Source organism: Rhynchophorus ferrugineus, unplaced genomic scaffold (assembly GCF_030347505.1).
Source record: "Rhynchophorus ferrugineus isolate W39M unplaced genomic scaffold, kcgeb_rfMv2 rfM2, whole genome shotgun sequence".
Taxonomy (NCBI): domain Eukaryota; kingdom Metazoa; phylum Arthropoda; class Insecta; order Coleoptera; family Curculionidae; genus Rhynchophorus; species Rhynchophorus ferrugineus.
The window spans coordinates 73,189,248-73,204,905 of NW_027472581.1; the positions used below are offsets into that span (position 1 = coordinate 73,189,248).

A 15,658-nucleotide genomic window follows, 5' to 3' on the forward strand; every position below is an offset into this window, starting at 1 on the left:
AGCTTATTCTAGAGATTATTAAATCTCACTCTACGTGTCTATTAATCAGTTCGTAGGGTAGTTTGCGTTTGAGCCTACGCACTTCACTATCATCGTGCACATTTAACTGTTTGGCGAGTGTAATGGAATGCAGTAATAGTCTTTCAGAATACTTTGCACTAACACTCTGAATCAGACTCGTTATGGGTTCTATGGGGATGTAGCGCTGAATCAGTTTGTTGGATAAGCAATATGAGGCATCGACGATGATTTGCTAGTAGTACACCATAGTTCAATACCATAGGTCCAAATGGGCCTAAGTATTGACTTATACAGCAAAACTTTGTTATCTAATGATAATTCAGATGTACGCCCTATCGGACAGTACATTTGGTTTAGTTTAAGCCCAAGCTGTTTGCGTTTTGTCACAATGTATTTTCCATGTCAAACGTCGATCGAAATGCATTCCTAGATATTTAACGTTGCCTGCTCGCGGAAGTTCATAATTATTCAATCTTATTGAGGGACAATGTTCTTCTATAAAGGGTGAAAATGTCACATGGGTAGATTTTGTCTCATTTGCTTTCAACGTTTTCAACCACAATTCGACCTTGTTAAGATGAAGTTGGAGGCTTCTTGTTGCTGATATTGGATCCTCGTGTGATAATAAAACCGCTGTATCTTCAGCATATGTTGCAACAGTAATATTTCTTGAGATCGGTAGCTCAGCTGTATACAATAGATAACATATAACACTGCCCTGCGGAACTTCCCAATATATTAGGTGTAGGTCAGTGTATTCGTCACCCTGTTTTAAATGGTATGAGCTGGTTTGGAGGCTGTAAGTTTCTATTTTCTCTCAGTTCTGGATAAATTTTGTGTAGCAACGCTTTATGGACTAGGCATCCCCTAAAATTTGTAAGATTGTCAACATTCATTTCACTTTATCGTCACGTGTTTTGCGCGTGCAAGCATTGGTCGCATGCTCTCCTGCGTATTTCACAAATCTATATATCTTGCGACAGGATGTTTTGGTATGCCTATATGCTTGGCATCTGGCGCATTACACATAAAAAAAAATCGGACTTTGGCTGAAAACTATTGTATTACGTGTTTCTGTTGTCCAATTCTTTTTTTTAACTTTGAAATGCTCAGGGTCAAACATTTGAATCTTCATTGTTTCACACCCGATTGTTTTTATTGTGTAATTATTATATATTGTCTTGAACAAGTCATGCAGATTAAGAATCATTAAGATTAACAACCCCTACCTTATATATTGTTATTAGGGGTGGTCCGAATTGCTTTTGGTTGGTATTCTTTATTGTTCTGGTTTTCTTCTATCTCTATTGTCAGGGAACTGAAACTGTTGTAAGTTTGGATGGGTTTTTGAAGCCAATAGTCGCTGATATTCGTCTGTTTTCGGATGACTCATTCTTCGAGACGTGTCAAGCATTTTCTGTTTGTAACGGTGTTCTCTTCGTGCATTTGAGGGGTTCCAGTTATTGATAGTTGATCCTTATTTCGAATCGCGGGTGATTCAATTAATAAATCGACAGAAAAGTGTTGTGCATTAGTCATTATGTATTGAAATTAACGGTACAGATCACTTAGTTATTAAATGTTGAACATACATTTTTTTCACTCACGTCATATAGAAAGTAGAGGCTTGCTTATAAAAAATAAATTTCATATTTCACGTTTTGAATCACGTTCTCACCCTATAAAGGTTGTGAAAACTAGGTTTTCACTTTTTATGACCGGCACTTTTATGACACCCATAGTAACTCAGATGTTTTTTTTTTACAAAAGAGCATTACAAAAGGTACGTCTGCATTCCGCGGTGGTTTGAACAGAACTATTTTTCAATTCCTGAAGCGCTTGCTGATATATGCCGCCAGTAAACACCAAACGATAAACGTTAGGCGCAAAATCATAAAAATAATTTATTTTGCTTATTAATTATGAATTATAAACTGCAAAAAGCATGGCTATTTATATGAAGAAATTGTGATATGCCGACAATATTATATAGAAGATCTAGTTTCTAGTTCTAGTCTAGTTCTTATTCCGTAAAATGATATCTATATATTTATATATCTATATACAAGCCGATACATTTTCCAATCCAAGGACATTTCTTTTAGTCACCGAAGTAGAAAATGTATAATTAGTTATTTATTAATTTAATGAAATGAATTATGAATATCGTTTTTACAAATCCATTAGTCCTGTTTCATCGAATAAATACTTTTTTGTGACTGCTGATTCATGTCATCATCTCTGTAGCTTTATGAAAATATGTCAGTGTCTTAAATTAATTTTTAAATAAAGTTCATAGCTGACCAGCTTTTCTTACATATTTTATAACGAAAAAATCTTCCATTTTCTATAAAAGTTTCTAATATTAAACGTTAAAAAAGAACCTGGCGTCTGAAAAAAGTGATTATCGGTACGTAATAAATTACTTTTATATGAAATATGGCGTATCATACATATCTATAAGTAAAGGCTGAATTCCCTATTGATCCAACAGATTCAGTTATATTGTCCGCATTATTCCTTTAAAAATTCTCGCATATATTGATATGCATTCAGTACTATGAATAGAGGCTATTTATATGAAAATATGAAAATGCCAATACAAGATAAAATCATATGCAGCGACCAACAAGTTTTAAATAAAATAGCAAGTGAACAGAGAAACTTTCGTAAAAAACCGTAGACAAAAATTAAGGTAATTTGCAACTTTAACTTATTAACAAATATGTGTCGTCAGAATATTGCTAGGGGTGATTTACTAAGACCACACTAACTTAATTAATCCTTCCCATATTAATAATACTAAAATTTTACACTCCACTAGACGTAATATACGTAGTTCATCATATTTGGTTAGGCCTTAATTGGAAATTTGGAAATACTATTACTTGCTAACGATTATTATTCCGATAACGACATATCGTGAACTTCTTAATATCATGACGCATACATATGTAAATACCATATTATCAAAGTAATTAAAAGATTTTTTTCTTGTTGATAATTAAGTCCTAACTATTTATTTAACTATTATTTTAATTCATATTAGCTGTTTTATTCTAAATTATTTAAATTCGGTGCAAAATTTTAAAATGTTAAAAACATTCCTGAAAACGGCCACCCTTAAAAAACTGATGCAATGAGTAACGATTATTCTGATCCTTATCCTGATATTGATATCATAACCATATTCTTCGAAAAACTTCTCAGCTGTTAGGGGTTAGCTTCAGCTGTTCATATTTTTTCCATCTCATCTTCTATCCGAAAGATTAATATCGCTACAGGAATATATATACTGATTATTCCATATTCTTCATATTCAAATCGACACTTGTGAGTTTCTAGATAATATAAGCATATTACAAAATCCTTTTTATATTTTCCTCCAGCCTCCTAGCATATCTTGAAAAAAAACTCTTCATTCTACCCAATGGTCAGTTACATCTATTGAAAAAATGACACATTTTGTGACAAATGTGTAGAAAACTTAATTTAGAAAAATTTGATTGATATGAAAAAAAATAAGTTAAACCATGCTAATTAATTTCGTTCTTCATTTATAGCTCAAACAAATACTTAAAATTTTGGATTTGCATTTATTGGAAATGCTGAATTTGATATTCTAAACATGTCTAATGTGTCGAATAGCAGCAGAAGTAGGAAAGATCAAACACGAAAAAGAAAAACTTATAAGAAGCAACACATAAAAAACAGAAATAACAATTAATTAAGCAGAATTCTGAGGAAAAATAAGATCAAAGCACAGATCAAATTTCGGCATCTAATTATTATCAACGCAAGTTTGAAAATGTATTTAAATTCCTATAATATTTTTATAAAAAGGACCAAACGTATTAGTTAATCATATAACATATGATTAAAATGTATATAATATTAAAGTCGTATAATAGTATAATATTAAACATATAACAGTCAAAAATATTATAATACCTAAATTATGTTATTTCTTCAATAATATACATCACCAATGGAATAACTTAAACGAACTTATTAGTAAAATAAACGAGGCTTGCCTATTTAGAGAAGTAATCAGTAACGAGCAGCCGGAACTGGTATAACTAGGAAGACAGGATTGCTCCATAAATCCTTTAGTATGATGAGCTAAGATATATAACTTAATAAGAAGCTCGAACTTAGAAGAACCAGGATATAAATTATTTCTATGAAATATGAACAAAAATTGAGAACATATTTTTTTAACTAGAGTATATGGACTAGACCAATACTTTACACTTATAATACGTAGTTATAATTGTATCAATATGATTCAATAGATTTTATTGAAAAATGTAATGTTATATAACGTAATTAATACATCCCGTGTTTATTCTAATGTTAATTATTAACCCACTCCGCAAGAATCTACTACATAAATAATTACACACATCTGCAAAAAAAATCAAAGAGCTGTTTATGTTTTGCTACGTAATTATGTTTTTGCATGTGCTGAATCTGAACATGGCTTCCTCTTAGTCATAGAACGACGCGTTTCTTGACAATTTGGTAGTTACCCAAATGTTATACCACTTATTATATTAAAATAAAAGAAAATTCACTTGAAAATGTTATTTTAGAGAGTACATAAAAATAAAAATTTGCCGAAGCACAAAAATATGATTTGTTAAATTTGTTTTTCAACTATCTACTATCTATATCTATATACATGTTATGTAGCGTGATTAATAGGTCCTGGATATTTTAAGAAATCAGCCTGATGTATTTTGCTTGATATGTTTACACTATATGGGAATCGTTTTGTGGTTTCGGCTCATTAAGTTTTGTGTTAATAAAATAAAATAGTTTTAATGACTATGTATAATGTATAATGACTACTATTGATCGTTTCTTCAAGAGTGATATGTTATATTGCTCGATTAATACAGCTGTGGGTGTTTTAAGTCTCTTTTGTATTAGAATAGAAATTAATTGGCAGTGTCATTTGTGATTTCGATATAAGTGGTCACTTCTTTTCGTTAAAATAAAGTAGCTTTAAAATAAATTAAAGGTTTTTCACATTAAACCACAAAAAAACCATAACGTTTCACAACTTATATGCATTGATATATCTATATATTGATCGGCTTAGCGAAAATTTTGCCTCCCTTTTTGAATACTGGTTTCAATTTGGCACAGTTAAAGCTTATATTGAGGAAGAATTTTTAGGCCTAATACTTTTGTGTAATATTTGCTACAAATAGTTATATTCCAATAAAACAAAAAAACGCTCAAATCAAGCTAACTGGTATAGCAGTCACATCGGTGACACAGAATACATAAACAAACCCAACGGGTAGCCGTGCGGACTAAGAGTTTGACTCGCTGACAATAACGTACTAGGATCGAATCTCGCTGGGGATAAAGGTTTTTTTAAAGATTATAAGATAAATTAGGTTTGTATAAAAACGATTAAGAATAGAATGGTCACGTAAAGTTATATTTTACATTTTCTTTGCATAGGAAAATTAATGTTATGTATCAAATACATTTCTGATATGATATTGAAAATACTGTGAAAACAAGTTTTAGTCTTGCTCTTGCTTAAGGGCTGTTATTAATTGATGTGGTTCTAGAGACATAGTATACCATTGTACTAAAGGTAAATCAAAAGGTTGTTAAGATATATCTGTAAATTTTAATGGCATTGACTTCTGATTTATTTCAGGTTTCATTGGTATAATGAAATACATATAATGCATTTCTTAGCAAAGCACTAACCGAATATTGCATATAATAAAAATGTTAATGGGTGGATCAAGAGTTAAAATTAATATTGTATAGAATATTAACAGCTATAAAATACTTTCATAGAAATTTAATTCGGAGACAAATTAGAAAGCTAAAGATGAGCTATCTGCCAAAGCAAAATCGAAGACTGAAATAAATAAGTAAAAAACAATGCAATTTTATTTAAAAATATAGATAATGAAGAAACAAAAAAAAAAGAATAAAGAGAAATATGGCTAAAAGATAAGGACTATATGAATACATAAATGAAGTAATAAAAATACGCAGTATTTAACGTGAAACTAACTTCATAATTTGCATAGATGGAACACATAGGACAAATAGAAAAAATTATGAATTATTAACAGTACATTTGTAAACATTTTAAAGCATTGATAAATATTAAGGTATTTAATGATTAATGCAAAAAGATATGTGACGATATGACATTTTATTATTTGAACCCTGTATCAATTATTTTGATTATTTACTTTTTAGACCTAAGGTTTGTAAGACATTCATACAAACATATATACATTCCTTTAATATATATTTCTAAATTGTAAAAAATAAATTACCTAATTGGGTTCATTGTTGTGTTAATATATAAACACCTATTATTTCATTTATTATTCCATACTTATGTTTATAACTGTGTTATTTCTTGACAGTGATAGTTTGCATATATTTTAATGTTTTAATATGCAGACATTTGTTTTAATTAATGTTATGTATCAAATACATTTCTGATATGATATTGAAAACACTGTGAAAACAAGTTTTAGTCTTGTCACTTCAAATTAGTGGTCAAATTTCGACCACAGCAAGATCACTAGTAATTCTTAATACTATATCCTGATATAATACGATATTGATCTTATCAGGACAGTTAAAATTGTGGACATAACAAATTATAATATGATTAGAATATGTCCCTGCTTCAATCTCGCCTAATTTAAACATCATTTCTGTTGCGCTATAATTATGTTCTAAATATATAATGGCACACCTAAATAAATTAGCATTGTTAACGTGGTTTTCTTAGCTAACGGTTAAAATTACAGGAAAGCACAAAGCAAAATAAAATGGCTCCGTAATAAGACTAAAAATTTACTTGATTTTTCTCATGAATTAATTTATTCTATTCTCCTTGAGATCGTAAACAACGTGGAGTAACTTATATATTATATAACAATAAATATTATATTATATAATAATCACTAATATAGTTATAAAAATAAGGAGGAAAAGAATTAATGGATTAAAGAAAATTAACATATCTCTTCAATAATATTGACCATATAAAATAAGTGATGGTCATTTAAATAAGTCACGTCGTTACTAACAGCGATTTAACAGAAAAAAAAATTTCGTTAACATAACATACGTCCTCAGTTTAAAAAATTATTGTCAAACTCATTATCCGAAAATCAATTTCACTGGCCTTTTTAAATAATTATAGGGCGCTTTTGTTTACTTCAACAGCTTCTACATCAAGAGCTTTTTAGACTTTTTTCCGAAACTATATATCAAAGTGCCTATAAAAACTAATAAAAGCCTGTAATATTAATTTTTTTGTCCAATAAAAACGGAAATTGCTTTCCATGAAACGGCAGGTTATTCCAATTTTTTTACTGTAATAAGTAGTTTCATGGGAAAGTGTCTTTACATAGAAACTTTTATATGAGTCGCACACATACGGAATATATTTTCAATTCTTATTTTCCTTCCATATATTCATAAAACGTAGTTTTTCCTATAATCAAATCTGAATATACTACCAAAACGCGAATGTAATGAATTTTAAATTATATATATATAACTTAAAATTTTAAAGTTATTTTTGCATTCTGCAAATAGACAATATACTAAACAAGACAATAAATTATGTTTAAATTGTAGAATGGACCGCAAAAAGAGTTAGATTTATTTCCTTACAGAGAAATTTGCATATATTTTATAGTGAGGTTAACTGAAGACTAACATTGTAGGAAGGCGAAAAATAGTAATAAGTTTAAACCAAAGAATTTTAAACACGCAAAAAACTAGATCATTATAGAAACAGAAAGCCAGTAAATATATGATATTCAGTTACATATTGCAAAATCGGTTAAAATCAACATAAAGATTGTTCACCAAAAAAATGGTCATTCAAATTACTTCCTTCTCGGTAGATGCATGAAAAATAGCAAGAATCACAAAAAAAACAACTTAAATTCTGAAGCCTTAAAATTAAAAATTCTATCCACTGGAATCCTGGAGAAATCTAATATAAGCCTTCGATTAAGATATTTTTTAATTCTAGTTCAAGAGGATGGATCCTGTTCAATCTGTATTTTTTCTAATAATTCTTCTGGTTTTCTTTTTAATTTTCTTCTACATTAATAAGTAGTAATGTTTGAATATTTGACAAAGATTCCAGTCTTATTACCTTCCAGATTTAAGTAAACAAGATTCAGATTAAGTATATCAATATAGTTAAAAATAGGTAGTTGTTTTCTTATAAACACTATTTTTAATAAACAGTTTAAACTTAACTGTTTGTTTATAAATACGTAGAGCTGTAAAAAATCTAAGAGCTGTTAGGTTTAGCTACCTAATGTGTAATCCCCAATGTTTTCGGGTGTTCTGAATAAAAAAATAGCTTATTTTTTTATCATAGTACTACACGTTTCTTGACAATTGAGGTAAAGGTGCAAACGAGTTATTACATTTACAAAATCGTTTAAATCAAGGCGTTCTGGATTTTTTCCATATTATTTTAGTTTTCCAGCATACCAGAATACATAGAAATCAGTTGAGGCGGCTCAAACAGATTTTGTTTTGTAGACCTGTCTTATTAATAGCTATTGGCATGCAGTGGTAGTTTATTTTAATTTAACTTATGATTTCTCTTTAAATCCTCCTCACTTTTAGTTTTTGAGTTCTTACTTGCTGGATGGAAGTTATGAAATACGAAAGGATTCAAACAATACCCTTATTTTGCAATAAAAAGGAGTTGCGACTATCAAACACCGGGCACAACTAGACAATATTGGAGTCCCCACCTCAAAATTTCGCTAGTCCCAATACCTTTAAGAATGACTGAATAAAATGTTTGCGATCTGAATGCATAACGAACACCTATTCATTATAGTTAGTAATATCACTGGCATGTGTATTACCACACATAATGTTAATATTATGATCGGCAGTAATAAAGAATTACAAAAAACGTTGACTATATATATTAACATATTATACAGAATTGCAACAAAAATATTTTTTAAATTTTACACAACTTTTGAGAAACGAACAAAAAAATATTATATTAAATACAATAAGTCAGAAAGAACCAAATAACAGCGTTCTTCGATTTTATTTGAATGATATAAGGTCAGTTTTGTGATAAAATTAATACACAAGAGAATATAAAAGACATATACAGAACCAATATGTTGATGTTGTTATTAGGATTCTTAGCATCAAACAGTGAACTTGCTAACCTAAATATACGAAAAATCGTAGAAAAATTTAACAATCATTTTTTTTGTTTTTTTTTATAACAAGTTTGTAATTAGAATGAACAAAACAAAATGAATCTAATCGGAAGTTTGATTGGTATTATTATAAATTTCGATATTATGTTTACACTTGCTGTTAACACAGACACGTCACATATTACAAAGGTAGTAATCACAGTAAATACAACAAAATGAAGTTGTAAAAGCAAATTACTCATTATAAAAATAAAGCTACGGGGTATCGCCTTTTAAGATTTAGTCACATATCTCTAATGTTATCTTCATTTGAACGTGAATATACAACTTCTTCTATGTATTATAACTCAATCTATTTCAATTAATGTATTATGACAAAATCGAATTTTTAGCCCGTCACATCACACACATACATGACTACAATTGTAACGTTATGGCGCAGATTTAAAATCACATTATTACACTCTTTTGCAGAAATACAATTTATTTTGTGTAAATACCTAGTAAAGTTAAAATAGGAGTAGTTTGTTTCCAAATTAGTCATCATGTCCGTTATGAGATTACATTGGTATATAAAAAATAATATTTACTTTTTATGGAATAAATATTTTCTCTAATTATATTTCAGGTATCAAATGCTGTTCCTATTCATCACCTATATAGTTCCCATGACCTTAATGTCACTATGTTATACAATTATGGGTAAGGTTCTATGGGGATCAAGATCAATAGGTGAAATGACCCAGCGACAAGTTGAATCCATACGATCAAAACGAAAAGTAAGTAATATACTTATTTTTATATTATGGAAATGAATTTTAATAATGGGTGAGCAAAAATCCTGCTACCATTGACGCAATTTCCGTTGAGTGGCAATAATGGAACGATTATTTTCAATAAATATTGACACTATTTCTGCTCGTTCTCGTGGCGTTTACTCCATAATAAAATTTGGACGTCTACACAACACGATGGCTAAAGCGAAACTGAGCTAAACGTCAGTCGTCGTGAGCAAAATGGTAGCGGGCCTTTTGCCCCACCCTATATAACTATATGGTTTGCGCTAAAATTGCATAGTTCAAAATATTTTAATATTTCTGAAATATCGTTTCGTTAACTAAATGTGTGTGAATAACTATGGTGACGCATATATAGATAAGGTTCCAGAAAATACTATTACTATGATTTTCCGCAAAAGCAACTTTTCCTTTTTATATTCAACGCGTCGTGAATAAAACACCAGAACCATTATATATTTCCAGCATCAATTGAAACATTTCATGAAAAAGAATTTAATTTTTCGTTTGATTAGTATTATAATATATAACTAATAACAGTAGATATAAAAATGATAAAATTAGCTCGAATATACTTAAAGATAAGTATGTAATTCAACATAATCAATCAAATCCTATCTCCTTTAAAAGATATAAAACTAAGCAAGGATAACACTCAAATCTGATCGTCGGTGAATCCATCTTGCAGTTTTGGTCGTTCTCGCGCCATATTTTCTTCCTCCTTCGAGATGAAATCGATACAATTTATCAAATAGCTTTGCTATGACAGAAGCACATAAATCATTTAGCTAGGGGTTTACCAGTAAATTTAGAAAAATAAAAGATTGGATTGTCATAAAAGACAATGATGTATTAATTTTATACTAACTTCCATTAACAACATAAAGCCTTCTCTCTATATTCAGAAATTTTAAATAATAATTTTAAAATATAGGCAACGTATTAAAATATACACAACAAAATATCTCTACTTTCAAATGAAAAAATATTTCCTTTGCACCAACTTTAGAAATTTATAAACAAAATAGACAAGAGTTTTTCAATAATTACTTAGGAAGTCCGAAAGTTGGCAATTATCACATTCATACAAGGGACATATAGGCTATCAAAACAGCAGTGAACTCCTCATGAAGGTAATATATTGCTTATTACAGTTTGTAAATTTGTTTTAATACCTTACAATATATTCCTTGTTATTTTATTATAGTTAAAAAGAGACACAATGTTATCTGAAGCGTCCGAACATGAAACCGAATCAGCCTACAAAAGTCGCCCAGTTGTCAAATGTCTGCAAAATTCTTCAAAACATTAGTGCTAATAATTACAGGTTATAAATCGACAAACATTGTCTTGGCGCTTTCAGGTTTCCTATATGGTGAAGGCGGTAAAATCAACATCACCGGTAACGTGATGACTACATTTTTCCGGGTATACATTCAACAATATAAACCATTTTCTTATAAAAAATGCACAGTATTGTAAATCATTATTGCGCTGATTTAGCTAAGAATTAAGGAAAAGTGTCCTAATGTAAAAAATAATATTCCATTAAACTAATAAACGAATGATAAACTAAGTAAAATGATGAATGAATGAATGAATAACGTTGGAGTTATTACTCAAATATATGTCTATTTGGACTTCTTTTGAAGAAAAGATCCTACCAAAAGAATCACTTCCTAAGAATTTTATAAACAAACTCAAATTCGTGCAATTTGGATTTGTAAACCAATGACACTGGGTGACACAATTTCACTAACATAATTAAGATTACGTGTCTTGAATTCTTTATTGCATTGTTAAAAACATTGTCTAACATATTGATATGGTTGTTTAACACGTGACGTTCCTTAGTGATAGTGTATTTACACTAAATACACTATTTACGCCTAAAAGCTGTATTGTTCCACAATGACGGCCGTTATCCTTCCATAACTATCACATATTCAGTGATTTTAAAGAACCGTACGAAAACACGAAACTAATTTACGGACTACAGGGAGGTTTAACGAAATATGGTTGTTTTCTCTTTTTGTAGGACAGTAGAGACACCAAAGACCACTATGAAGTTAAAATTGGCCAAAAAGAACTGATTTTGTTTGTGGTAAATCAAACGTTAAATATGAACCTCTTATTCCACAAGAAAATGTCATTTTTCCACGCTTACTTATTAAACTCGGTTTAATGAAAAATGTTGTCAAGACCATGGATAAAAATGGATTAAATAAATTAAACTAAATTAATTAAATTAAAAGAACATATTAAAGAGAAAAGAAATAATTAAATTAAAAGACGGCATTTTTGTTGGCCCACAAATAAGAAAACTTATAAAAACAATGGATTTGATTAAAATCTTACCGCGAAAGAGTTAGTGGCTTGATTATTTATAAAGAAAGCAATTCATGGATTTTTAGGCAATCCTAAAGCTGAAAATGCCGAGTTTTTAGTGAATGACTTGTTACAAATATTTAAAACAATGGGATGCAGAATAGCTTTAAAAATATATTTCGAGCATTCCAATTTTGATTTATAGCCCTTTATCTTGGAAATTTGAATGACGAGCAAGGTGAACGCTTTCATCAGAATATAAAACAGATACAAGAACATTTTAAAGAAGATGGAATGCTAAAATGTTAGCAGATTACTGCTGATTTGTAATGAAAGAGGATGATACTATTCACAAGCGGAAAAGTTAATATTTCGTTATTTTCTTTCAGAATATATAGCTCATTTTTTCTATTGACCACTTAAACCTGAGCTATTTCGATTCATTGTCTATTTGTAAATATATATTATTTTTTATAAAATAATAATATAAATAACTAAATATGATCTGAAATTTTATACTGTCTTTATTTGTAGTACTTCACTAAACGTTTTAGCACTAATTATATTTCGATTCATTGTCTATTTGTAAATATATATTGTTTTTTATAAAATAATAATATAAATAACTAAATATGATTTGAAATTTTATACTGTCTTTATTTGTAGTACTTCACTAAACGTTTTAGCACTAATTATATTTCTAGTAGTAATTTATCATAACTTTTATCAAAAAATCCGTTTAAGTTTTTGGCTTCAGCATTATAGAACAAAAACAATTGTCATACAGTGTAATTGATGGTAAAATGCATTGTATTAGTGAGAGACAATTTGTTTTAGTTTCAAAAGTGATATTGAGTATTAATTCTTACTAAAGGTGCCCAATATACTTGAAAAAATTTGACTTGAACGTTAAGTGAAAACTGTTCCATTATTAATTGTATCTTTAAATTATACCATGATATGTAATATATTTAAATTTGAAATTATTTATATTGGTATTTTTATTTAAAAAAAAACTATACTAATCAATACCTAAAATTCTCATTCAACACATTAAAATATTAATGAAAAAGAATACCATTCAGTTCAATGATTCATTGATAAGAATAAGTTCAATTGTTTTCTTAAAATTAGAAATATTAATCTAAATTAGAATTTCTGAAATATTATAAATATTTTTTGAATTATATATGTAATATCTAGATACAATAAAGAATCTCTTATTTATTACTAAAAATTTATTATACTTTTTAATAAAAGATTTTCTAAAACATATTATTGTATATAGATAAATAAAATCGATATTTATAACGTAACAGTGAAGACGTTTAACAAAAAAATGTAGAAACATTATTTTATTCATATTTCCTTAAAATGCGTTCGTGGTATTGAAATGTTTGCTTGATCTAGTTTTCTGGCACCGACTGTTTTTCTACGTCTGATTTATAAACCCTACTTTTATTGTAATATCAACATTTGGTTTTGTACGCAATATGTGGAAATATTGGAAATAATACTAGTTTACTTGCCCTGGATAGCTGCACTATAAATAGGATTTATATGAACAATATTAAATTAACTATATTGAGTAAACCATATTAGAACTAACTAGTGATCGCCCTGTGACCGAAATTCGACCACAACGTATTAAATTAATACTTTATGTTTCTCTCATGTAATAGAGTAAAAGGACAAATTTAAAAATGATATGTTGCTACAACTTGTTTTCACGGTATTTTCAATATAAGATCAGAATTGTATTTGATACTTAACTTTAATTAAAATAATAAATGTCTATATATTAAAACATATTAAAATATATGCAAACTATCTCAATAATCTAATTTCCATTAGCTCTCAAGTATTAATAAGTGTAAATTACCACGCCACTGAACATTATAAGAATGTATCATAAGTAAGATTATTTTCAGAACTGTAAACTTGTAAGCAACGAAAATTAACGATTCTCGAATTTTGTTAATCTATGTTGGGATCAAAGTTTTACATATGTCAATTTTTTCTTTAACACAGAATTTTTCTCTGCAAGAAATATAAAATGATTCCATTCCATAAAATGTGACAATTCTATTTTTACATCGATTCAAATGTAAAGTTTAAGGATTTGTTTTTCGATTCAAAATTGCCTGCTGGAATTTTGCGGTACAATGTTACCAGATTTTCATTTTGAACATGAACATGAACCAACGTGGCTAAGAACGAAAAGATATAACGAATATTCTTCAAGTTTATTCCACAGTCAATTTTATGTTTATTCCAAAGGCCAAAAATATAATTTAAAAATGCAGAAAGAATCATTTAAAAAGGATTTTTTTTAAATTTCTGAATTCAATATTATAAGAAAGAAAATATCTTGCCATTTCTCTCTGAATATGTCTTCTGGCTCGAATGTAGTCCTACCTGAAGGTTAAATTTTAAATATCTCTTTTTTCAATACTTTGATCCGTTCATCGATAACACCGAGATAAATGTCTTGTTTTGAAAACTCTAAGTTGTCTTTGGCTTATAGCTACACAAAATAACCCAGTGGCCATCTTGGGTCCAATCCACGAGCCCAAATTGGAAAATTATGCATTAGCCCAACGTTCTTTCAATAATTGAACTGCAACACGAGCAGTGCGACATATTACGTCATCTTGTTAACGCTGCCACTTGGATTAGACTCTCCTCACTTGTCTATTCCGTCCTACAACATCAGTACCACTACAAAAAATCTAGTATGTCTTTAATGATGGTGAAATAAAGTAAAACATGGAAGAGCATCTGATAGCAGAATGGTTTAGAGACACAGGGGTAGAAAATGCAGCCTTAATCAACATAAAGAAGAAAAAACTATTGTAATCCCAATCTGGGATATTTTACTACCTGCTAAACAGGGTCAAGGAAAAGGAAAAGAAAAGGAAAATAAAATGGGTTGACGAAATTAGACGAAAAAAGACATAGCACCTATGGCTTTTAAGAAATGAACACCTGAAGAAAATTAATATTACACTACTACTACACCTATGTTAACGATACAAACCATGATTAAAGATTTACACTTGAAGTAACTAATGTATGAAAAGTGAATCATCGTCAATATTAACTATATAATTTTTAAGTATTAGAAAATACTAGCGACCCGCCCCGGCTTCGCACGGGTGCAATGCTGATACTAAATTAAATACACTACAGAAAAAATATGAACGTTGTATATAAAAACATAGCGGCCCGCTCCGACTTTGCACGGGCATAAAATATATATGCCTATGTCACTCAATGAAAACATGA

At 29.1% G+C, this 15,658-nt stretch overlaps 1 protein-coding gene across 1 annotated transcript in view; it reads left to right on the forward strand.

Moving 5' to 3' along the window:
• LOC143190373 (tachykinin-like peptides receptor 86C) overlaps positions 1-15,658 on the forward strand; it is a 209,139-nt gene that overhangs the window by 108,561 nt on the left and 84,920 nt on the right. Inside the window, exon 6 of the mRNA XM_076394618.1 lies at positions 9,874-10,024. Within this exon, the coding sequence (XP_076250733.1) occupies positions 9,874-10,024 (151 nt within the window). The remainder of the gene's footprint in view (positions 1-9,873; positions 10,025-15,658) is intronic.